Here is a 27,546-nt window from a genome sequence, read left to right as displayed (position 1 = left end):
TTTATTTTTCCAAAATATATTTCCATGTTCTTCCAGTAGAGTTTAAATAATTAATGTATGAAAATATTGAAAGAGAAAACATAAATCAAAACTTCTCCAGCTGTTCAAAAAGTGTTGAAATATTTTCTTAAATAAACTTACTTGGAAAAATATAGGGAACATTTTTCTTGTTAACCTATTTGAGAGTGATTATCCTAATTATTTTATTTACAACAACTTTAGAGCTTTCTGAGTATTTTTTATTATATGACATTTACTTTGCCTGAATTTTTTTATTCTCAGTCATTTACCATTTTTCACATGTAAATATATATTAAATTATAAGCCAGGACAGGTGGCAAAAATTCTGTGCTAAGGAAATGTAGATAGTGAAATTAATCAACTTATGTGAAAATTGACTGAAGCAATTATAGTAGTGTTATCCCTGAAACTAGAAGTTCTGTATTTAATCTCTAGCTGTCACTTAGCAATTGGATAGCAAGGAGGTCATTTAACTGCACCTGTAGAAAAAAATACAGTATTTTCCTAATCTAAATAATGTATGTTTAGATTTAACATTAATAAATAACATTAACAATAATAAATAACATTAACAATAACATTAATAAATAATTTATTAATTCATTATAACATTATTTATACATTTATTAGCACATTATAGAGTTCTTTATAAATCAGATTAAAAACTAAAACCTAACTTGTTTATATGTTGAATCACTAGGCATTTACTTAAATTGACTTGAATATAAAAATGCTGATTATAACTTTTAAATCCCATTTATAAACTATTTGTTATAATGCATCCATTTATTCATTCATTCAAAAATATTAAACATTTTTTAGACTTTGATTGGTACTAAGAATGCATCAGTTAATAATAATGATGGTACTAATGAAAGGTGAAATGGCAAAGAATAACCTTTTTTTCAAGGACTTTTCAGTAGACACAAGATATTTCAACTGGGTATTTCCTCTTCTATGAGAGGAACATGTCTTCTCTTCACCTTTGCTTTAAAGATCCTCTTGAGTTAAATGCCTATTAGATAATTAACAATATAGTAAATGTGCCAGTAATAGAACAATACATAATACTGCCTTTTCATGAGACTTGAGGTCATCAGATTCAAACTAGAAAGGTCACATACACTTAACAGTGTTACACTGATATGACTTATAATGTGATTTACTCTCTTTTGCATGTAAGTTTACCATTAGCTTCAGAGCACTAATCACACTATACACACCTTTATGAAGTTCAAAATTATAGTTTTGTTAGTCAGATATTGGGACACAGCCAAGAGGCTTTTTTTTTTTTTTTTTTATGTAAAGGGATTTTTTTTCCTCAGACATCAGATCACATTCATCTTTGTTTTAGTTGTCTTCTCTGTATACAAGGTTTTCTATCACCTAGTGTCCACTTGGTTAACAATATTTACAGAGGAAAAATTATATTCATATTGTGTGTTTATGTTTATTTGAATATTTTTAATATCTTCCCTGATTGTTAGGATTGGGATTCAGAATTTAATCAGAGACCATATTCAATTTTTTAATTAATAAAAATAGTTAATATGATAACTTAGAGTTTTATGTAGAAGCACTTTAATGTTGAGGTGTTCCAGGACTTGGTGTTCAAGCCTCTTTTTTTCCTTTGGTGATGATTTCTTCTGGTTTCTTGGTTGTAAGTGCTATATAATCTTGCTGGTCCTGATACCTGTGTTCCATACTTGAGTATTTAACTGTTTACTTGATAGTGTTGTTCATATCATTAATAGATGTCTCAAATTTGAAAGGTTAATTTAAAATTCTATGGGATATGACTCCATCTTTTCTTATCTTATTTTCCTCTCTGTTAGTCTATATGAACAATATACTCTTGATTATATAAACCATTTCCTGTTTTCTCTGATGTTCTTTACTCTGTCTTAGTCTCCTAATCTAAGGGTAAATAACCTTCATGTTCTTTAATGCCTGTATCAAATATTTTACCTCTTGGGAACCTTCCTATATCCCCAATTTGAAATAATCTTTTTCTCATCTGAAATCCTATTGCATTTAATATGTTTTTTATGATATTTATTTTTATTTTGAGATAAGACATAATAGCTAATAATCGAGGATGAGTTCCTATGTTCCTTGAAGTCATGGTGTGTATCTACTTTATAATTTTTTTAATAAGATGTCATAAAAATATTTTAAATTCATGGGAAATTCCAGAATAATATGCTTGTAACAGATGACACTGAATATGAATATAAATACAGGAATAACCTCTCCAATTTTTTAATGTAATAAAAATATAATTTATTTCAGTCCAAATTCTTTTCATTGGATATTGCTGAATGTATGTACAATTTTAATGTAGAAAGGCTTATTTAAAAATTCCACTGTAATTTGAAAGACTCCATAAAAAAAGCTTATTAAAGTAATAAATATAGCAAAGTGACAGATTATAAAATTAATGTGCAAAATACCTGCTGTATTCCTATATTTACAAAAAATGAATTAGCAGAAAGAGAATTCAGGAAATGAATCCCATTTACAATTACATAAAAAAATAATTAAATAACTTGGAATAAATTTAACCAAAGAAGTGAAAGGCCTGTATACTGACAACTAAAAGATTCTGTTGAAAGAAAAGAAGAATACATAAAGAAATGGAGAGGTCTTTCATGTTCATGGATTGGAAGAATTAGCATTGTTAAAATGGCCCTATTTCTTAGAACAATATACAGATTCTATGCAATCCCTATTCAAGTCACATTTGTGACATATATTAAAATCAATATTATTTATTATCAGTATTATTACTATTATTAGTTTTATTATCATTATTAAGAATTTAATGGAAAAAGTTATTTCATGTCATATGACAGACACCACTGGGCATAGTGGAAAATGTGCATGCTTATCAGCTCCTTATTGCCTTGTTACCTTGACAAATTTCTCAGCCTCATTGAATTTCCCATTTATAACATGGCAAAAATAAAGGGTTATTGTGAAAATCAGGCAAATGCCCTTTTTCCTTAAATGCTAGGTTGTCAACTATTGTGTGAAGAGCCACTGACTAAATAACCTATTATGAGCACAAAGAAGTAATCACTAACACAAAGTAAACCAATAATTATAAAATATTTTAATTTATAAAATTTAAAAATATGGAGTATACAAATTAGAATTAATTATAATATGTATAAATCTTTTAACTCTAATTATAAACAAAATGTAGTAACTTGCACAAGGGTAGGCTACTTTACTTTGTATTAAGAATGTAAAACATGCTCTAAATAGGTGAGAGAAAATTTAAAAAAACACAATTATTTTACCTTTGTAAGACAGTAGTTGGTAAGTACTCTACAAGCATTTTCATGTTTGAAATTAATTTCTACAGCATATCCTTCACACTGTTACTTATTTATGCTCCTAAATCTCCTTTCTGAAATCCTTTAGATCAAGACTTCATGTGGATAGTGGGTTTGATCAGTGACTCAAGTCAGTTTGCTATCAAAAGGTCATAAGGCTCATTTGAAAATACTGAATATTAAGAAGGTTCCTCATACCACTAAAAATGGATCTACCGTATGACTCAGTAATTCCACTACTAGGAATCTACCCAAAGAACAAAACAAAAACAAAACATTAAATCGAAGGGAAAAGGAAACCTGCAGTCCTTATGTTCATTCCAACACTAGTAGTAATAACTAAAATATGGAAGCAACCTAAATGCCCAAAAACATATGAATGGATTGAGAAGATGTGGTACATATACACAATGGAATACTGTTCAGCGATCCAAAAAGATAGACTCATGCCATTTGCAAACATGGATGGAGCTGGAAGGGATTGTGCTAAGTGAAATAAGTCAGAAGGAAAAAAGATAAATATCAGATGGTTTCACTTATATGTGGAATATAGAGAAACTGAACAAAGGGTCAGGAAAAACATAAAATGTGCAAGCTCACCATAAATCTGAGGGATTTATACAGCAGGGAAGGAAGGGGTAGGGAGAAGGGGATACAAAACAAAGAAGCAGACCAAACCAAACCAAACCAAATCCTAGAAATCTAACTGCAGAACTGAGGCTACCAAAAGGGAAAGGTGGAATAAGGAATAGTGGTCAGAGGCCTCAATGGACAATTATGGAGGACTGGGGTACGTTGGTTGTGGTTGTGGTGTGGCAACATACATCTCTGAATAATATGCAGTGTCAGATACAAGGTTATCTCAGTAAAAAAAATATAATTACAAAAACAATTTGAAGGGAAAAATGTAAATTTAAACTGCACAATTTTGATAAATTTATTTAAAAATGTGTTAATTATATTCTACTCTTAATAGTAGTCATAAAAATAATTCTATATCATATTTTTATAACCAAAATATTATATAGAAATTTAATTTTAATTTTATTAAGACTATATGAAACATAATTTCAACTACTTTGATTGTAATGTGATATTCCACAAATTCTGATCCATATCCATTCTTCAATGAATAGATTGTTTTCAGTTTCTTATTAGTATAAATAATTTGAAATGAGTATATTGTTCATGAACGTTTTTCCGTATTCTACTTCCTTTTATTTAGTATTGAATAGTTATATTTTGCATTGACTTACATGCCATTTATTTAATTCTTTTATTTTTATCCATTATTATAATTTATTAGTTTATAATATTATTACATCGTTTTAACTATTTCTTTTGCTTCTTTACTGAATAATTTGTGTTGTAGTATCTGTGTATAAGATAAATTGTGACAATACCCAAATCTGAAATCTTTAGAGTAATTAGTGTCAGAATCAAACAGGTAGTCATTTGTTCATTTTACGTTTAAAATAACCTAAAGAGGGAGCTCTGAGTCTGTTGATTTTCTCATGATTCTTCAGGGAAAAGAAATGTGCAAAGGACATTTAATAATTTACCATGAGGATTTGAGATCTAGCATTTCTGACCTATAGTATCTAAGGTATTAATTTCTGAGAGGACAGAAATGAGTTCCTTATTTGAATTCTAAGGTACAGTTGACTAAGTCAAATAAAATCATGCTCTAAGTCTTTTAGTTGTTCATCCTTACTAGTTAAAAAATAAACTCCACTTATTTATAAACTATACACGTTTATCATTTCTTATGTGCAGTAAAATATAGCAACAAGTAAGGTAAAGTCTGATATAAAAGGAAATTTCCCATTAAACTTCTTGTGGGAGTCACAGGCATGCATATTTTACTTTTTTTGAGATAAATGGATTAAACACAGCTGAATGAGGACAACGTATTGAGCTAGTAATATTATAGTACCTGACTATTTCTGTCTCAGCTATGTATAGTTGGTTTAAGATATTAAAATATATTTTCCCTGTGAAGCAGTGAAAATTCCTTGAATGACTGTTTTTACATGTAATTTATACCACATACCTTTCCAGAGACATGTAGAACTATAACTGAAAAATATAACAAAAATATAATGAAACAAAATGTGTCAGACAAAAGGAGAATAAAAGATACTGATACCTTTGCAAGTCAACTGAAACATTGCAGGGGATGGAGGCAAATCAGTCAGTAATTTAAGTCCCTTGAAAATAATTAACTTTTCCTAATAACTCAAGTAAAAGAGGTTTGACTTAGGTTCATTTTGTGTATCAGATAAATTCATAGATTCATACATGTTTCTGTATGTCTGTGTTTATATGCATGTGTATTATATGCTGCATTCTCCTCTGGGGCATTTCTCCAGAATCATGTTGTATAGAAGCACAATAAGCAGAAAAAACACTAAACTTGTTATTATTTATAAATGGTTAAGAACATGAGAACAACTTTTATGATGACACTTTAACTCCACCTACTAGGCCTAGAAAATAAACTTCAAGATAATGTTATTAAAAGCAAATATTATTTAATTAACTATAGTGATGATAATCAAAACTTAATTTTCATAAAGTTGAGTGTTATTTTTATTGTGATTTTGATAATAAAAACAAAATTGCATTGAATGTTCTGATGGAAGGGGGAAACCACCATTAAGGGTAATGCTTAAACTAAGAGGTCATGATCATTCTTGACAAAAAAATATTTTGTGTGAATATTTGTATTAGAGAACAGTGAGGAGTTTATGCATTATGTATTTGTGTATTGTTGTGACAACAGCATTATTTTCAAGGTGAGTTCTTATAACCATAAAAGATTTTTTCAATGTATGTTGCTTTTCTAAATAATACTTAATGAATAGTTATGATGATTTGATCCCTTTCCTTTAGTATAACTATTCAAATGTGTTTGACCAGTTGAATTTTACTTCACTAAAAAGAGTAGCATATTGCTTCAAAGATGAATTTGGCACACTGGTAAATCCTTCATTCTTAATTAAAAAATTTAATTATAGAATTTCCTTTTCTTTATTGGGGAAAAATAGATGCTTTCAAATTAAGTTTTTAGTTTTAAAAAATGTCTGAATTAATTTTTGTCACTAGTATAAGGTGTAAATGGAATAGGGGTCCAAGTCATTCTTTTGCATGTGTTTTCCCAAAACCATTTATTATGGCAGACTTTTTTTTTTACCCATTTTGTGTTCTTGACACCTGTATCAATGATTAGGTGACCATAATTCATTGGTTTACTTCTGGATTCTCCTATTCTGTTGGTCGGTCTTTTTTGCTAAAGTTTAATTACTTCAGTTTTGTAATATAATCTGAAGTCAGGAGATGTGTTGCTTCCAACTTTCTTTCCTGAGATTGTTTTTACTGTTAGTGGTCTTTTGTGGTTCCACATGAATTTTAGGAATGCAAGACCTAAGACCTAGTAAAACTATGAGAAGACAAAATAAGGAAAAAGCTCCTTGACAATGGTCTTAGCAATGAAGTTTTAGAGATGCGTCAAAAATCATATGCATCAAAATAAAAATATACAAGTAGGATATCTCAATTTTTCACAGAACAAAAGAAACAATCAACAAATTAAAAACCCACCCTATGTAATAAGAGAAAATATTTGTAAACCATGTATCTGACGGGGTTAATACATAAAATATATAGGGGACACATGAAACTCATTAAAAAGAAAAGAAATAATCCATTTTAAAAATGGACAGAGGATCTAACTAGACAGTTTTCCAAAAAAGACCCAGTTATTGAACAGTTACATGAAAAAGTGGTCACCATTAGGGAAATGCAAATCAAAACTCCAATGAGCTGTAACCTCAGGAGAACTATTATCAAAAATACAATAAATATAATAAATGTTGGCAGAATGTAATGAAATGGGCAGTCTTGTACACTATTGGCTTTATAGCCATTATGTAAAACCAAAATGGAGGTTACTCAAAATATTAAAGATCTGATTTAGCAATCCTAGTTCTTGGTATAGATCCAAAGGATAGGAAACCATTATCTCAAAGTGTTATCTGTAGTCCTGTGTTCATAACAGCATTATTAATAAAAGCAAAAATATAGAAACTATATAAATGTTCATTAACGGGTGACTAGATAGATGAAGTGTTTATACACACAGAGGCATAGACACAATGAATATTATTCAGCTATAAAGAGAAGGAAATTCTGACATTTGTGACAACGTGGATAAACCTGGGGGCAATTTTTGCTAAATGAAATAAGCCAGACAAAGCAAATATTGTAGCTATGTAGACTCTTTAAAAAAGAAGAACTCATAGAAGTAGAAAGTAGAATGATAATTCGCAGGGATTGGAGCTGGGGAAAGTGGAAAGATGCTGGTTGTCTTAAATTTTCAGTTATAAGGTGATTGAGGATTCTGAGTATTGAGTGTATATCATGATACTATGGCTAATAATTCTTTGCTGTATACTTGGGATTTGCTAAGAGAGTAGATCATAAGCATTATTACACACAAGAAAATAACTATTTGAGATAATGGATTTGTTCATTAACTTAATTGTGGTAATCATTTCATTTATGAGTAGAGAAAATCAACACATTGTAGACTTTAACTGTATATATTTTTATTTATCAATTTTACCTCAAGAAATCTTGGAAAAAGATGTTAGTATTTTATATATGCATTACCCTACTTGGAATTCGTTTGTTAATTTCTGGGATGTATAACTTGGAGTATAACTTTTTGATTAATCTATTTTGCTGTTTAAATGATGCTAACTACTATAGCATCTGACCTATTCATATATGCTTGATGATTAATCCCATTAGCTTGCATATACTTTTAAAAATATTTATTAAAACTATCAATATAATTTTATTCCTTGGGAAGTGTAGTTGTGCATCAGTTAGGATTTATGATTAATTTTAGTTTGGTGCATTTTAGCAAAGAGAGGACTCCAGTTATAGAATTTCTGTGTTTTTTTTTTTTTTTACCATTTTTGTAAATGTACCATGGGTATTTGAGACTATGCCATGCTCTCAGTTTTTAGGACAGAAAGGTGTCCAGCCTAATTCAATGACATAGAAGAGAGTGAAAATGTGTATAGTCTATCTCAGTGTAAATTCTGCAGATTGTCAGTCTTAACTTGCTGAATTATCTTCATGCAAGCCAGAAAATAGTAAGCTACTTCTTCACCATATCTATACTGCACATATAAATGATCAGCTTCTACTGGTAATTATTCCCTAATAGCTCTAAATTTTCTTCCTTAATTCTACTATTCAGCCTTCACTAGTCCTTACTCTACTCCTAAATCAAAACTAAAGGAATTCTGCTCTTTTTCCCCAAAAATCTTAAATGATTTCATTGTTACTATCAAGAATTGTATTTTTACCTAGAAGACCTAGTTAACAGTAAAGTAAGACTAGTGGAGACTAGTGAAATAGGAGTAAAAGTTTCTTAGTCCTGATTCACTGATTCTTAAAGTACTGCTTAGAAATTAGATTTGTGTGGTTTTTGTTTCGTTTTTTTAACTGGGATACACAGATTTTGTTATCAAGAAGTTTTGCTACCAAATGAGTGCATGAAAAATGAGTAAATAAATAAATATAAAGAATGCTGAAGTAAATGGTGTATATAATGACAACATTGATTTATGTCAATGACCTGTAACAGTTCATGGTCCCAAGATCACCTTGCAGACCATGCTTTGTGTAGCAGTGCTATGGTCAATGTTTTCATGCAAGACTGCCTGTTTACAACACTAGATCCTTCACATTTTGAAGGGAAATCTAGATTTTTATATGTGATCTCCCATTTTTTAAATGTTTTATGTATTGTCAATTAATTCATTTCTTCGAAGTACTATTCTAATTATAACAATCAAGAAAGTAAAATTTCAACCTGTTCTTTTATGTCCATTTCATAAAAGTTTTTTTCCATGATATTTTCTTGACTTTTCAGTACATAAGTAATCTCTTCTACTTTGAATATGTTCTCATTTGTTATATATATGAACTAGAGTTCATCTCCTTTACTGTGAACTCCCTTTGACCACAGTCATTGGTTCTTTTTGTATTGTATTGTAGCACTTAGCACAGAGGCTTGCTATTGGTGGATGCTAAAAATATATATTGAACTTGTTAATTTAATATATAAATTATATGAAGTTAAAAATTTTTTATACAATAAAGAGCCTTGGACAATATTTTAGGTACGTAAACATTTCATAAATGTCTAAGAATGAAAAGAACAGTTGATAGACATTTTTTAGATATGCACATGGAACTATGGGGCAGATCTAAATTTATTCTTAGCAAATCCTTTTACTATTTTTCACTTAAAACATCCTCAAAGTCTATAAAAAGTAGAAAAATGTTGTCTACTAATTTGATTTATGTTTATAATATAAATCCTGATTATGAAGATGTGTCCACTAAATTATCATGAGTACGTCAGTTTTAAAATCTCCTGTAGGGTAGTTGTGAAAGATTATTTTAAGAAGAAAACTGATAAGCTATATCTGGTCTTAAGAGAAAAATGTTTTTATCTTTTTAAATTCTAAATTACTGTTGCAGATATACTGTTGATTATACACTGCAGAAGAGAAGTAATTTGTGTTGGGAAATAGAATAAATATGAGTGCAGTCTTCAGGCCAACTATAGATTTATAGACAAGTCTCTCATACACTCTCATACACACACACACACACACACATACATGCTTTACAGAATTAGATGAAGGACCTCATTTATATTTTGGCAATACAGAGGTTTTTGGAAATATGATGGTAATGAAGGGAAGGAATTGGGCAGGACTTCTCGGTTTAGCTCCAATTATGTACCAATCTATAAGTGTATGGTTATAGTAGTGGGGAGGGTGTCGATCCCTGAAATACCAGTGACATTGTCCATGCAAAACAAGATCTTGATGCAGCAAATAATGTCATCTCTGGATCATCCAGTGCTTCACAGCTCAAGAATAATTTAAATAGCATTTTTTCATATAAAGAGATGTTATAGACTCTGGGACTCTCTTGATATTTACTGAAGCCACATGTTCATTCAGGAGAAGGCATTATCAGTTCATAGATTTTCTGCATAATATTTCTACATCCAGTTTTACAGGATGCTAGAAATCTTTTATCCTATAGTAAGGGATTCCTATTATTCTATAGGTGACAATTTTAAGGTTTTTTTTCTCTTGTAAAATTGAAATTCACCTAGTTAGTTAATTACCCCTTTAAATCATAAGAGAAATTTTTGTTGAGTAATCAAGATCGGTGAATGAGAGATTTCAGTGTTTAAAAGAGGAAATTTCAAGGATTCAGGGAGTATTTCTTTTAGAAATTTGAGGAATTTTTAGAATAGAATGAGAATAAAATACCAATTCCACTTTCGTGTTTGGTGTTAAAGCCTGTGAAATGAATTTAGTCATAATAAAATGCAATCATGTTTCTTATAGTACTTCAAATATGTGATTAATATGTTGGTGATAGACAAAGAAGAAAGATAGCAAACTACAGTATGCTTTAAGAGTGTTATATTTTTACTGCTAAGCATTTTTAGTATTTCATTTCATACTTTTCATTATTGGTTGGGATATTCAATAGATATTCAAGGGCTGTGTGCAGCAGCTGTCTCCTATGGGTTCTGAGTAGTGTTACTGGTTGTAGGCTCTGAGTTATTTATGGTAGGATCTGTAGTCCCTGGAGTTGAAGGGGTAACAGGGCCTGCGGTAGACAATTCTGGAATTACAGTGGAATCTTCAATAAAATCTGAGTCAAATTCATATTCAGGGTATACGTCACTACCCTCTTCAGGTACAAAAATAGTTGAATGGATGGCAGTCGTGGCATTGTCCAAAGGAATGTTTGCATTAGGAGGAGCAGAAGTGATATCAGTCACAGACGAAGTAGTGCTAAGGATAGAAGTGTTGGCTCCTGGAGCAGTTGTTGGTTTGAGGACGTCTGTAGTAGTAGTTGCAGTTCCCGTTGCAGTGTCAGTAGCGCTGTTTGTGCTCACTGCAATGGCTGTGGGGCTGGTCACTCCTGGAGTAGTTTAGTGGGTTTGAGGGCCTCTGTAGTGGTTGTAGTACCTGTTGCAGTGTCAGTTGCACTGTTTGTGTTTACTGCTGTAGTTGTAGGGTTAACCACAGAAACAGTTGCATCAGTCCCTTTAATAGTTGTGCCATTTTCAGTGGTAGTGGTTTCAATTATGGAAGTGGTTTCAACTACTGCAGTAGCAGTACTGTCAGTTACAGCAGTAGTTGGGTTACCTTGAAGAGTAATGGTCTCTTGCGTGGTGGTAGCAGAGCCATCTGACTGGGTGATGATATGAGATGCAGAGGTCTTGGTAGTAGGTGAGAGGGTAGTAGCAAGTGCTTTTACAATGGGATTCGTTTGAGCTGTGTTAGAAGTAATATCATCAGAACCTCCAGTGACTTTAATGGTGGTATCTTCAAAGACAGTATTTGGTGCTGTGTGTGGTGCAGTTGCTGCTTCTACAGAATTCTTAGCTGGTTCCTTTTTTCTTGATGTGGATGAGATATGGGCTTATGAGATTCAGGTATAAGAGTCTGTAGTTGAGATGAATGAGATTTGATTGAAAAAGATGGTGGTGGATGATGTTTTAGGACATGATGATTGGGAGCATGTAGTACTTTTGGATTAGTTGGAGCCTTATTAACGGAATGCAAAGGATTCATCTTTCTTGATTTGTTTTTGGAATCTAGATGTTGGCTTCTGGAAGAATTATATCTGTGAGACCTTTTGGCTGCAGACTTAGAAATTCTTTTTGAAGTAGATCTGGAGCCTAATAAATTGTTTGGTGGAGAGCTCTTAGAAGAAACTTTTCTTGTTTTACTCTTGGAAACTTTAGGCTTTTTTGATGCAATCTTGTTAGCTAGAGATTGCTTTTTGGTAGAGGTAGAACTCTTTGCTGCATCTTGGAAAGACAGTGAGTCCTTGGAGGTAGCCTTAGAAGCTGAAGTTTTTTTGAATATAGATGCTACTAATTGATTTGATAAAACTGATAGAGATGCTTCTGGTTGAGTCCCAGTAAGTGAAGCGTGGCTTGATGATTGCTTTGTTGTCTGGACTTGGGGTTGGTTTAGTGTAGTCAGGACATGTGAAGACTCAATTTTTCTGGCTTTAGAAGGCAAATTTGACTGTGATATCTTTTGTCCTGACTAGTCATTAATTTTAAGACTCTTGCTTGTCTGGAAATAAAAAATGTCAAGAATTAAATTTGGGTGGCATCAAGTCATATTGTCTCTTTGCAAATATTTGTTAGTAAAAATAAAAATATAACCGTTAATTTTTTTTTAGATTACTGTTTTGTTTTGATTTAGTTTTATGTGAACCTGTAACCCTAAATTGTATGCAGTGCTGTGAACCAACATAGCCTCAATAAAAAAATCAGTACAACTGAAAATAAAAGTTTTTATTCAGATTTGATTTCAATTTTGTTCTTTCTAATTTTTTTTTTCTCTCCATATATGTACAATCCCCTCCCTATGAACATCTCAGCACCGAAGTGGTAGATTTATAGCAACCAGTAACCTATTTTAACAATCATTATCACTCAAAGTTTATAATAGAGTTCACTATTGGTATTGTACATCCTATGGGTTTTAAAAAGTGTGTACTGATATGTATCCACCATTATGGTATTATAAAGAATAGGTTTCACTACAGTAGAAATCTGCTGTTCTCTGGCTATTCCCTCCTCCTAATTCCTGACAACCACTGATCTTTTTAGTTTTATTTTTCTCAGAATATGAAAACTTGTAATACTATAACATGTAGTCTTTTCACACTGGTTTCTCCCACTTAGTGATATGTATTTAAGATTTATGTTTCCTCCATTTCCCTTTTATGATTAGTTTGATAGCTACCCCTTTTATTTTTAACACTGAATATTTCATTATGTATGTATACCAGAGTTTATTATCCAACACCACTTAAGGATATATTGAGTGCTCACAAGCTTTGTTAGTCATATAAAGAGATGCTATAAATGTCTACATATGTGGTTTTGTGTGCATATAAATTTCTGATTGGGTATGCATGAATACATAGAAAGGGATATAATCAAAGTTCATGTTCAATTAAAAATTATAATAATAAAGCATTCATTATGTTGGTTACATATGCAATGATATTTTACTCTTAGATATTTTTGTGGCATATGATTGATATGAACATCTTTATCTTTTACCAAACAAGAAGAAAAATTAGCTGTGTGGAGAACACTGAAAACTTACCAAGAAGTATGTACTAAGGTTCAAGATGACCATATATAAGATGAAGCCCTTCATCTTTTCTTCATGAACCCCAGAAAGAGAACAAAAAAGGAATAAAGACACTGAATGCTAAATAGTGTAGTATTGAGTATGTTATTCAAATCTACATTCATTTTAGTAAAATTAGGATATTAAGAATTATCAATGAGTAACACTTTCACTAAATAATCTGTCTGTTATCCAAAAGCTTTCTGCATACTTTATAAAGGTCTATTAATATGAAAGTAATTTTGAACTAACTGTAAAAAGTTTATAATTCTTTAAATTTAATAATAAACCCATTATTTAAGTAGAAATGATATTTAGAAGTTTTTAGTTTAAATATTTTATTTTAGTTTAGTTTTTTAAAGATTTATTTATATATACAAGAACGGTACAGTACAGTCAGAGGCGCAGTACAGTCAGAGGTGTGGGAGGGTGAGAGAATTCACCAGAGACAGAGCAGGGAGCAAAATAGGCAGACAGACCAAAGACACTGCTGAGGGGAGCAGCAGGCGAGGCAGGAGAGATCTTCCGCGCCATGTGGGTTTCTCTCTGGCCGGCCGGGAATCGAACCCACGCTGTAGAGGCTGCAGACAACTTCACAGCACAGTGCTCAATCAGCTGCGCCACCGGGGAGGCCCTTAAAAATTTTAATTTATACTTTTAGGATATTAAAGCCAATGCTTCCATAGAGACCTGGCAGGTTTGAAGCAAGCATTGAAGTTGGCATGCACTTAATCAATAGGATATGTCTTAAGAAAAATGAAGCATTACTATAAAAACAGTTTTTACTCAATAAAGGCAAATTTACTTTATGATTTTTTTACTTGAATCACATTTTATCAATGACAGGTATTCAGCTATAGACGTTAAGTAATAACAAGAACATCCTATGATTATGCTGCAGAGAGAGTGCAAGTAGTACTCAAACTTTTGAGTAGTTATGACCAAGTCCCCTCAGTAATTATCATAATAGGGTAAGAAACAAGTTCATATTGTCTAGGTCATCAGATCATTTCAGTTATTAATTTATTTGGATATTATAATTATGTCTAAACTTTGAATTTAAAAGAAAATTTTATCCTCTAAATTCTTGATACATACCTTAGAATGGTGTTTCTCCGCTGCGCTGGTCAGATTTTATCTTCTGTTAACTAAGCTGACTTTTCTCCAGTAGTTGTCTCCAAATGAAAACTAACAAACACCCTTTGAATAAATAAGCCCTTTATCCCTGAATGTCCCTCCTACTCATTTCCTATTGGGATAGAAACTGACAAAGATTTAATATGGTTGCCTTTGGCAAGGGTTAATACTGACTAAAGGAAAGTCAAGTCTGTTAACAAAAAAACTTGTTTGTATGAGTTCTTATGGAAATATTATGTTCACTGTTCAATCTTTAGTGAAGAAAAAGGAAGAATTTTATTCCTTGTAAGATTCTTTATTGCATGTACTATTACTTGAAAACATTAGATTAAAATTTATTGTTTTTGATGGCATGAGGCACATCAAGGTTTGATCCTTCACAGTTCTTGTCTTAGCCATTCCAGCAATGACTGTAGGTATTTTGTGATGAATGATTCAAAATAATTTTTAATCATGGAAAATAATTATGTTAATGCCATATTTAAGTTTCGTAGTAATGTTTACGTGTTTAATCTTATCTTCAAGAGGTTTTAGGATTTCTCAAAATATCCCTGGTGGTGTAAGGGGTTAAGTGTCAGCACTATGAAGCTATCTGCAGCTACCACAGCACAAGTTTGATCCCTGGCCTGGGAGGTGGCTCACATGGCACAGCAGACCTCTTCTGTCTCGCCCGCTGCTCCCCTCAGCAGTGTATTTCAGCACATCTGCCTGTTCTGTTCCCCACTCTGTCTCTGGTGAATCCTTTTGCCCCGAGCTCGTCTGGCCTGCACCCCAGCTCTTGTATGCATAAATAAATAAATCTTTAAAAAATATCCCTATAAAATGTAGACATAAAAAAGAATACATTTGATCTTTCAAGTCTGTTTATATTCATCAACATTGACTACTCACTTTATTATAGCCTATGTGCAAACAATATGGGTATCTGTCTACTTCTATAGTGTATCACATTAGGAATATTAGAAAGAGGACATGCTGTAATTATTTTATAAGTATTGTGCTAGAGAAGATAATATGTAATGATGATATAGCAATTTGGTTATTCTGTTGATATTCATGCTCTTTCCTTGAAAATTGAGATTCAATTGTAAAAACGTTATCATTGCACTTTTATATGACTGTGGCATTATGATATGCAATAATTTTCCTTTGAGTTTAAAGTTGATCCAACAATATATCACTGACATTAGTAGTTGATTCATGATCACTAATAAACTGTGAAGGCCAACTTTTATTTCCCTTGGATTTTGGTAAGAAAAGCCCAGATAATTTAATCCTATTAGCAGTAATTTCAGCTTCAATCATTAACAACCCACTTATTCCTTAACTTACTCATTTGTTTAACAAACATTTATCACATTGGAGGGACAATTGTGGGCAGAATATAGTTTCTATGTTTATAGCTAAGCAGGAGAAGTGGGCTGGCAGACATATAACAGTTTGATGAGTTCTAAGTGGGGCAGGTATTGTCAGGAACAGGATGCTATGGTAGCATATTAGTGGAGTGCTTGATCTTAGAAATTCAAGAAAAGTGAAGGATATGATTTCTAAGCCAAGGAATCAATTTTGATTATATGATATAAATTATTAAAAGGACATGAACAGCTTGAGAAAAATGATGGTCATGGTGCAGGTAGAGTATTCATAGGAGTTTTTGAATTACTGGGGTGCATATTATGATGATTTAATACAGAGAGATAAGTTGGAAGTTCGATAATAACAAGATCATTAAAGTTTACCTATGGACAACTGATGTATTTGGAAATGTTACTTAGGGAATTTAGGGAGAGAGGAATGAATATTTATTGACTAGCCAGTTAATATAAGATACTTTAACAAATATCTCAGGTATAAGGCTTTATGTTCTAGTTGTAAAATAATGAAGACTGGTGGATTAAATTGTTAGAATTCAAAACTCAACTCTACTACTACTAGCCTTTTGATCTTGATTAATTTCTCTTAGCCTCAGTTTCCTAATTTATATATAATCATAATAATAGTGTCTCTCCAAGAGTATTATGTGGTAATATATTAATACCTCTAAAATTCTTGTCATAGCACCTGATACATTTCATATATCAGTTGAAAATGTTAGTTTTCATTCAATTCATTGCCCAAATCATAATCAACATTATGTTAAATGTTGAGCTAAAAATTTAGTTCAATTCTATCCATTTAAAACCCATATATATTATGTTTTGTAATTTTGAAGTTGTTTTCACACATGCAAAATTAGGATCAAAAATTATTTCAAGAACTTACTGGTAAATTTTAGAGGTTGATATTTGTGAAAGTGATTTATGAATCTTAAAGTGATATAGAAAGCTTATTGGTACAACTTGCCACTGTATTTTGGAAAATCTGAGAACTTTCAGACAGCTGTTACAGGATTGCATAATAATAAGTTTTTTTCTAAATTCATTAGTCTATAAAGTCCAAGAGGTGGAAAAGAAACATGTTGTATCTACATAGTGGGCATTTGGCAAAAAGTTGATGAATGAATGCTTATATATAAATTTACAGATCAGATTTCTTTTCTGTGCTGAAGACTCAATTTCTCATTAGGAGCAAACCACCTCCATAGATGGACCATTGCATTTGAAGCTCATTTATTCAAACCCAAAATAATCTGCAATCAGTGTCTTAACATATAAGTTGTAGTTGAAGGATTTACTGTGCAATATTAAGTACATAAAATACTCCCAAATAGTTAGTCCAGTTGGTAAAAAAGATGAGGTATTATCAGGGAGATATAAGAACTTGTACTATTAATTTTATTTAATTGGATGTTATATCAATAAGAGTTAACATTAGTACTTAAGAACTGTTTTACTTGTTTCAGATTTTATTTTACCTACTAGATTGGAAATGCTGTTATAGTAACACACATGATTAAAAACATGGCCTTTAAAGCAAAACCATCTGGGTTCAAATACCATCTCTACTTAGGGAAAATTAGTTCATTTCTATTAACAACTACAACAAATATATGTAGTTCATGAGTAAATATATTTTTTTAAAAGATTTATTTATTCATGCATACAAGAACCAGGGTACAGGCCAGATGCGCGGGAGGGTGAGAGGATTCACCAGAGCGGGCAGCAGAACAGGCAGACTGACTGAAATACACTGCTGAGGGGAGCAGCGGGTGAGACAGGAGAGGTCTGTCGCACCATGTGGAATTCTCGCCAGCCTGCCGGGATCAAACCCGCGCTGCAGAGACTGCGGACAGTTTCACAGAGCTGCGCTCAACCGCCTATACCACCAGGGAGGCCCTAATGAGTAAATATTGAATGAATAAATACATGTAAACAAAAGAAAGTTTGGCTAGTCTATATAGTGTGTACTGTATGATTGTTGTTTGGTTATTATTATTAAATATTATTACTATTTTGTATTCCACAATGCCTTATTTTACCTTATATAAAGGAAGTGTTTTTTTTCAATTAATGAAATTCTTGTTCTACATTTTAATTTTGTTTCTCAAGAAATTAATAATGTTATTAATGGGCCTCCCCAGTGGCGCAGCAGTTGAGTGCTGGGTTGCGAAGCTGCCTGCAGCCTCTGCAGCACCGGTTCGATCCTCGGCCACCGGGTGAGGGTCCCACATGGTGTACAGACCTCTCCTGCTGCCCGTTGCTCCCCTCAGCAGTGTACTTCAGTCCTTCTGCCTGTTCTGCTCCACGCTCTGGCTCTGGTGAATTCTCTCATCCTCCAGCCCTTCTGACTGTACCCAGTGCTTGTATAAATAATTAAATAAATCTTAAAAAAATAAAAGTTAATTAAAAAAAAAATAATGTTACTAATGGTGATAGTAAATTATGGCTAACCATGCCATGTACCTGACTGCACTTTATTTCCAGAGTTTAGCATTTATGTGAGAAAGCATGTGGTAGCCTGTAAACAACTACTAATAATATATCTGTTGAGGGTTTCTGCAAAAGATTAGATGGCTCACCAATGGGGTGTGTAAGAGTTGAATAATTTTGTTTTTCCTGACGTGATATGTTAAATGTAGAACAAATATATAAATAACCCACTCATTTTCAAGGAAAAGCTGTCTTATTTTTGGACCTTGAGTATTCATCTATTTTTTATAGGCTGGAAGTCATCAGTTCCAGAACTCCTGGAGTGTGTGTGTGTGTGTGACTTGTGTACATGTGTAAATACAGACATGAGATTATAGCTTTCATTCTGGAGGAAACTCATCATTCAGGTCAAGATTCCGAGATAACTCCTGTTACTTTGCCATGTATCTGTATTTATAGCTGTGGTCCTATGTAGTCTGCTTGTGCCCAGGCTTCACTTTTGGGAATGATCAACACTAAAATTCACATTACATTCGAGCACGTAAACGTAATGCTTATTTTAGTGTTCCCGTGTGGCCCCCAAGAATCACTGTGCAGTCCTTTGAATTGGAACACTTTGACTTAGCTCCTCTCTAGTCTCAGGGAGTTAGCTATAAGTTCAGATGTTCCAGTGTCATCTTGGAGAAAATGTCTTAATCAGTCTTAGAGCAAGAATCCCTTTTAGAATCAGAGAAAATTATGAAATTTGTCCCCAGATATGCTTATATACTCAAACCCATACAAAATTTGCATTGGAGATCTAGGTTTCAAAGATCTTGGAGTACATCCACGGACTCTTCTCAAAAGTTAAGAGAACCATTTGCTTTCATTGGTTTTATTGTGCAAGAACCAAAGAGTTAAATACGGCATGAATTTAAGGAGAAGAGAAAGGAGCAAAATTCTTGAAAATCATAGACATGTGGCCAAAAGAGAGTTTGAAGTAGTCATTTTGTTTCAGTAAGACCTTAAAAAAAAAAAAATGACAGTTTAGGAATTTGGTTCATAATGTGTTAACAGTCCTCATCTGTAGTCCTTAATTTTGCTTCCAAGATTTGACTCATGTCTATATTCAAGGAGGTTTTCAAATTGAATATTTAAATTTGGCATATAATGAACTAAAAGAATTGACTTCACCTAACATTTATAAAAAGGCTATGTCCTTTACATCCTTCTCTGAAGTGATATTTTATAGGGGCTTTAACTTAGAAATTTAGGTGCATGAGTTTTGAATAAATATAACTATTAAAATAATGGTTATTCTAATAAATATGTAATGTAATAATTTATTTTGAAACATCAAAATATGTAACTAATTACTAAATTACTATCATGTTTTTCTAAATTTTCATGCCAAATGTTTATACAACCTATTACCTTCTTTTTTCCTACCGAATGATATGTTAAATACCTACTACATAATGCAGTTTACACATGTGATTTATAAACACTATGTTTTTTTTTTTTAAAAAAAACTATTAAACACTGTGTGTTTTTTTTTAAAGAAAATTAATGCATATGAATCTAGATAGCCTGGTAACTAAGACTCACTATCTGACATCAAATAGATGTGGTTTTGGTTCCCAGATTTGAACTTTATAGCTATAGTAATTTACTTAGCATCCTTAGGTCTGTTTTTTTAATCCACTTGTGAATTTAAGATAGTAATATAATCTCTTATATATGGATATAATAGTAATACACTGAAATAATTATGAAAGGTTTAAAGATGAGATACTAATTAAAAGTAATTTTTATTAATTTTACTTTACCTGAGTGCATTATACTTTACAGATTGATCATTTTTGTACAATTCTTTTACAATATACATTACTACTTGAGCCTCATGGCAACCAAAACAATGAGGAATTTGAAGTTCAGAGTAATGACTTGTCTAAGTTATTACTGATGGAAAAAGCAATTTTCTGATGCTATCCCTGTTATATCACAAATTACTGTGCTGTATTTTAGATCAAACAAAGTGTAGACAGAAATACAGTGAAAATATATATTGTGAAATAATTGTTGCAAAGACTCAAATATTTTTAACTTGCTCCCCAAATTATTTGACACTCTTGTCATTTTCTATTTTGTTATCATTCTCTTTATTTAACCTCTTCTTATAAAGTATGAAATTATTTTAATCTCTCATTACCTACCGACAATAAATAGAAACATTTTGCACAATACTTAAAGATTCCTGAAGTATTCTATTATAATATATGTGCTTTTTGAGTTAAGGCTAAAAATTCTTCCACAGGTTTATCTTAGAGAAAATTTCAGGTGCTTAACTTCATGGGCCTTTCAGAAATGATGTCTGAAACAAAGGAATGTATGAGAAACATAATTTCCTTTCATTTTATTCATACCAAAGTAAGAGTGCAGCACTGTTAAATTATTAAAATGTATTTTAAATCATTTTATATGTAAATTGTTCTAAGAAAACTCATTGTTGGAATAAGAAACACCATGAAATTTGAACATAGTCTTTTGCTCCACTGTGTTTGTGTGGAATGGGAATGAAATATAACTAATAAATTCTAAGAGTGTTGCAATTATTGAAAAAAGTTTGCTAATAAAATATCCACTGCTTACCCATTTGTTGTAAAGTAATGTTGTCCTTCATTTTGGAATGAAATCTAGAGTATCAGTGCTATAGCACCACCAAATCAAATTATAGTTAGTCCATGTGACTGTTCACAGTTTGCCTGTTCCATTTGTATGTTCTAGAGTTTGTGATTGTATTGATAAATACATGAAATCTTGTCTTATTATTCATTTTGTCTTTTGCTCATTTACCTGTTTTATCTTCTTTGATGCTTCCTTGAAGTTTTTAGACCATGGGTGAAGTAACTGGAACTGTGGTAGTCTCGGCTGTGTCTGTGATGATGGATTCTGAGGTCGCTTCTGGAGTGATGACAGTTTTCACTGATGGTTCAGTTGTAGGAGGAAGTGTAGGCTGAACAGTAGCCATGGTTTTGACAGGAGGGATAACTATTTTTTCCTGAATTTTCTTTGGGGGAATGGTAATAATTGATGGATATAGGAAGGGGTGATGTACTTTAGTAGGCTGGTGGCTATTTGACTGGGCCCATTGATGAATTTGGGTATGTGGTTTAACTGCAACTGGTTTTACATATAGAAAAGGCATATATTGATTATTAATTGGTGCAGCTGGTTTATATTGATAGTAATTGGGTTGATTGTAAGGATGACTATACAGCACATAATGAATTGGGATATATTGGATTGTTTTCTTATTGGAAAATCTTTCATCATTCTCATGGCACTGTAAAAGAATAAATCATACAGAGTGGTATTACTGTAGGGTGTAATGTGGAGATATCTTAACTGAGAATTTTTGAAATAATATGTAGTGTTTGATGTTTAGTAAGTACAGTATTGGAAGCAGTGAAACTAACAACTGTATTACTTCTTGATTTTCAACAAATATTAAAAATAATACTAGTTTCAAATAAATCAAAAGAGGTAATACATAATATAAGCCATATTGCCCTGGGCTTGGCATATATGGAAACAACTCAGTATTTATTGAGCATTAGAATTAAGTATAATAGCTCAAAATATCTCATAGAGCTTTTTGCCATAATGTGTACAAATATGACACACACAGAGAAATGTGTGTTTGCACTACATATTTATAGCTTATAAATTTTTATCTAGAGATTAGGCTGAGGTCACATTTAAAAAAAAAAGAGTAAAATAACAGGATGTGGAAGGACTCCTGGATTTATACTTTGATTTTTTTCAGTTTAATTTTATCCATTAAAGATCAGTTAGAGAATTTTCTATTTTTATTTGCATCTGTTTGATTGATTATGTGCAATTATAAAAAAAACTGTTATTGGTTATTTCCATATGAATAGAAACACATCAACAAAATTATACCACAAAGCAAGGATTATTCATGAAAAGAAGACATTTAAATATTTTCCTTTAAACATATTTGGGAAACAAAAAAAGAGAGTAAATAAAAGTGTCTGAGAAGTATTCAAAGATGGATTCCAGAGGAATCTTGACCCAAGTCTTAAAAAGTCAGCAGAAGATACATTAAACTTTACCCTTGTTTTCATTTATTCCCATATTAAATCCTGAGGAAGTTCTGTTACATTGCTAAATAGAAACAAAAACCAAAAACAGATGATTTGGACTATAAAACCAAGAATTTCAAATGAACATTAAAGTTAATTCATATGATTGCTTGTTGCAGTGATTTTTTTTTCAGATTATCTTATGGAGTTAAGTATTTAGTCCCCAGAGAGGAGACATTTTATTATCATTAAAGTTTACAGAAAAAATTCTTTGGAGTTGATATCTCTGATAAAAATAAACTTACTGTTGGTTGTTCCTGGTTTTGCACCTCTGCACCCTGGTGGGTTTTAGAAAAAGAGCAAGAAATAAGAAGTTAAAGGACAAAAGAAAGCAGGGTCTAGATTTTTTTCTTTGTGGTTTTAAAAATCATTTGTATTAAAGACAAAACATATTTTCTTTGTTTTTATTTTAATATCGTAAAGCATTTTTAATATTTAGTCTCTAAGGTTGGTAAAGCAACAGCAATATGCTAATTGAATAGTAATAATGAACTCATGGCTAAGTTACCTTTAAAAATCACCGTCAAGACCTCCCTGATGGCTCAAGGGGTTAACACTCAGCATTATGAAGCTATCAGAAGCCACTGCAGAACAAGCTGGATCCCAGGCCAGGGAAGTGATCAGCAGACCTCTTCTGATTCGTCCTCTGCTCCCCTCAACAGTGCATTTCAGTCATTCCGCCTGTTCTGTTCTCACCCTATCTCTGGTGATTCCTCTCACCCCTCCACACCTCTGGCCTGTACCCCAGTTCTTGTATGCATGAATAAATAAATCTTTAAAAAATAAAAAAAAATCACTGCCTACGAAAAAACATTCAAGGTTGATTCAAGGTTGAAAATACATGATCATCTCACTCATGTGCCAGTAAATATACATCTTTGCTCAAATTAAAAATATGGATAATCTGTGTTCAGTTTGTATTATATGCACTTTGTTAATATTAAGGGAAGAGCTAAGCATATTTTTCTTTTTTGGCTTTCCTACTAAAAAGATTTATGAGATTTCCTTAGATTTAAAATATTTCCTTTAGCATTATGTTAGTATATAAATATTATACAAATAATGGTGTTTTAAATCAACTTTCATTTGTTTTATAGTGTGTTTCTTGATTATGGATTTCAACATTAATAGGGAATTAGGAGTGAGAAAACAATTTCTTTTAACATGTATATGCAAAGCTTTAAAAATTTGCAAATTTTGGACCTCCCATGGTGGCGCAGACAGTTGAGCACCGAGCTCTGAAGCTGTCTGCAGTCTCTGCAGCACTGGTTCCATCCCAGCCAGACGGTGAGGATCCCACATGGTGCGGCATAACTCTCCTGTCTCAACTGCTGCTCCCTTCAGTGGTGTATTTTGTCAATCTGCCTGTTCTGTTCCCCACTGTCTCTGGTGAATCCTCTCACCCTCCCGTGCCTCTGGCCTGTACCCTGTTCTTGTATAAATAAATAAAAATCTTTAAAAAAATTTTTTGCAAATTTTTATAGCTTTATAATGCAATGCTACTTCAATTAAAAAACTCAAAGTTTTTATAAAATTTTGAGATGAGGTAATAATATTATATGTTTTAAAAGTGATAGTTCTAGTTTCATATATATCCTTTGGAAATAAAAAGACTCCGGAAGTCTTTGGAAAGTATAGTTATAAAAAAATCAGAAGTTTGCTACAAGTGGTGAAATTCAGGATGTACTGAGATGTAAGATAATTTGTTTTAAATATATTAAACAACAAATTTAAAAGTAATTTGATAATTGTAGAAAGTTTGTTTACTCTTAAAATTCTGAAAGTTTAAACACCTTAGTGTTGACCAATATTTCTATATTCCTAATAAGTGTTTTAGTATCTTTAATTTCAAGAAGTGTGATTTCTTATTTTTCCATTACCTCAGTTTCACATTGGCATATTTTTAGTAGAAAAATAGATGATCAATCATATTGTGAAATGTTTGTTCTTATGTAGTTGTTAACAAGCCTTCTTTCAAAATTTTTATTATAATAAGATGTATAACATCTGTATATGCTATGTTTTAAAAATAGTTTAACTCCTTCAGATAGTTTTTCAAACATGTGATTGGGGCAAAGTTATTTGATAGGAATGATTAAATAGCTGTACAGGAAATTAAGCCAACTTGCAATGACACTGGTAAGCTCTGCGATTGTGTAGTTCAATACATAATTGCTACTTATAAATACTATTGTAGTTATTTTTATTGGGGAGATAAAAGGTACATTTATACATAAGATATTCTATCACAGTTTTAATTTGCATAAACTTGACTACTCATAAAATGGAATGATAAAATCTATAGTGTCATTTTTCTTTTAAATTATTTATTTATGTTCCTGGGGATGAAAGCCTTTGTGAAAAGGGAAGGAGTGTTTGGTCAATATAGCGAGTTCAGGTAGCTCAAGAAATTGCTATAGAGCAGGCAGCTGTGGATGGTTTACTGACTAATTCTTACCATTCAAAAGCAAAACCCAAGGTCTAAATGTATAGGTGTTTGCAATAAAATGCAAATCAAAGAACAAATGAAGAGATAAATGTAAAAGCCATAATAATTCAGATTTTTGAAAAGTTATTTTGACTTCAGGAATTTGTCTAATAGAATAATGGGCACTAACTTAAAAAAAAGTTCTACTTAATAATAAATGAAATCTGAATCAAGCACTATTACCTTCCAAAATTTTGCCATCTAAAAAGAGGTTATATAACTTTTTATGTTTGCTTCACATTCTTGCTGTTGAGAATTAATTGCCTGGAACCCCCCATATTAACTTGGAAATAAAAAAGAGCAAAAATAACCAAATCATCAATAATGCAAGTTAAATTAAAAGAATAACATCTTTTCTTGGTGTGAAAGTCTTAGACATAACAGGACAAAAGACCTGAAAGCCATAGAGCTGTTTATGAATGTGATCCCTAGGGAGGAGTCAGTGAGTTGGCATAATGGAAAGAGTGCTCAAAAGACACTGTAACATACATATGCCAGTGTGTTTGACACTGGTGAAAAAGCTTAATCAAGTTCCTAATACTTTAAGGATAAACATATGATTTCTTAATTCCTGGGAACAGAAAACATATCCAGAAGAAGATGGCTTTAAGTTTATGAGAAATAAATATAAAAATAAATTAGTTTCAAGAAAATATATAATGTGCAGCTATTTTGTTCTATGATGTATAACTGTATTTAGAAATTTGCATAATTAGAGCTTTCAAAGAAAATCTTAAAGCCATAATGCAAATTGACTAGATAATTAACTTACCAAGAAAGGCAGGGTTAATGCCAGGATATTCAAAACTAGGAAAGAAGTCTTCATCATTGCACCTAAAAATAAAGATTAAAAACAAAAGGATCTATTCATGAAAATTTTTTAATTGATTTGGAACAGTGCTTTTCTTGCTTTAAGGGAAACAAGTGAAACTTAGCCAGTATGGAAAACCTACTTTATTACAAGTTTTAGTAAAATCAAGCAGAGTATAAAATTTTTGAATTTAACTTTCAGCAGTATTATTGAAAGGATCATAGCAAGGGTGATAATTTATTCACATGCCAAGTGGTGATGAATTGTTCTTGCCAACAAGCAGCATCAATTTTAAGAAGTTATAACACACACAACTTACTGTAAGAGGAAAGAAAGTGGAAAATGCCACAAAAAATGATTTTCTACAGATAGATTTAAATTAAGAGATCAGCGAAGTATTTGTGTAGATGGTGCATAGATGGGACTTGCCACTGCAGAAAATAATAGGGAGAGAAAATTTTCAAGTGGAGATGAAAACCTTGTAGATATCCATGAACATTTTGAAGATTTATTTTATTTATTCATACAAAAACTGGGGTACAGGCCGGAGGTGTGGGGGGTGAGAGGGTTACCAGAGGCAGAGTAGGTAACAAAACAGGCAGATTGACTGAAACACACTGCTGAGGGGAGCAGCGGGCAAGTCAGGAGAGGTCAGCTGCACCATGTGTGTTGCTTCCTGGCTGGGGATTGAACTTGTGCTGTGGTGGCTGCGGATAGCTTCATAGTTGTGTCTTAACCCCTTGCGCCACCAGGGAGACCCCTCCATGAACATTTTGAATAGAGTTTTATGGTAAGGGAGTGATATAGTTGGAAAGAAAGTTTAGGGCAGAAAAAAATTATTGAATGCCAGGTTAAAGTGTTAGGCATGGTTTTGTAAATAGCAAAAAACAGTTGTATCTGGCAAAGGACTGATGTCCAAATATATAAAGAACTAATGCAACTGAACAGAAGGAAAACAACCCAATCAAAAAATGGGTAGAAGAGCTAATTAGACACTTCTCCAAAGAAGATGTTCAGATAGCCAGTATATGCATGAAAAAAATTCTCATCATTTATCGGGGAAATACAAATCAAAACCACAATAAAATACAATCTAACGCCCAGGAGAATGGCTCATATCAAAAAGACCAGAAACAATTGTTGTTACCTAGGGTATGGAGCACTGTTTATTTTAAAGATTTATTTTTTATTTATACAAGAACTGGGGTACAGGCCAGAGGCACGGGAGGGTGGTGAAAATTCACCAGAGACAGAGCAGGGAGCAGAACAGGCAGAGAGACAGAAAACACTGCTGAGGGGAGCAGTGGGGGAGACAGGAGAGGTCTGCTGCTCAGAGGCTGTGGAAAGCTTCATAGCACTGTGCTCAACCTGCTGCACCCAATGTAGACTTTCCTAGCCCCCTATGGAAGACAGTATGGAGGTTTTATAAAATATTGAAAATAGATATATGACCCAACAACTCTACTTCTAGGTATTTACCAAATGAATGCAAAAACATTAATTCAAAGGGA

At 32.2% G+C, this 27,546-nt stretch overlaps 2 protein-coding genes across 8 annotated transcripts in view; one reads left to right on the top strand and one right to left on the bottom strand.

Annotated features, from left to right (window-relative positions):
* Window positions 1–27,546, top strand: part of CSN2 (casein beta) — a 308,148-nt gene that overhangs the window by 168,794 nt on the left and 111,808 nt on the right. The window lies entirely within an intron of this gene.
* CSN3 (casein kappa) lies at window positions 21,458–26,050 on the bottom strand. The gene is made up of 3 exons (XM_037530059.1): window positions 25,997–26,050; window positions 22,982–23,014; window positions 21,458–21,913 (listed from the first exon to the last, which is right to left on the bottom strand). The coding sequence occupies exons 1-3, from the start codon at window positions 26,048–26,050 to the stop codon at window positions 21,458–21,460; spliced, it is 543 nt and encodes a 180-aa protein (XP_037385956.1).

Source organism: Talpa occidentalis, unplaced genomic scaffold, assembly GCF_014898055.3.
Source record: "Talpa occidentalis isolate TD23 unplaced genomic scaffold, MPIMG_talOcc4v2.1 talOcc4.6, whole genome shotgun sequence".
Lineage (NCBI taxonomy): Eukaryota > Metazoa > Chordata > Mammalia > Eulipotyphla > Talpidae > Talpa > Talpa occidentalis.
The sequence above is the reverse complement of the archived record's forward strand: the minus strand, read 5'-3'. Positions and strand labels throughout refer to the sequence as shown.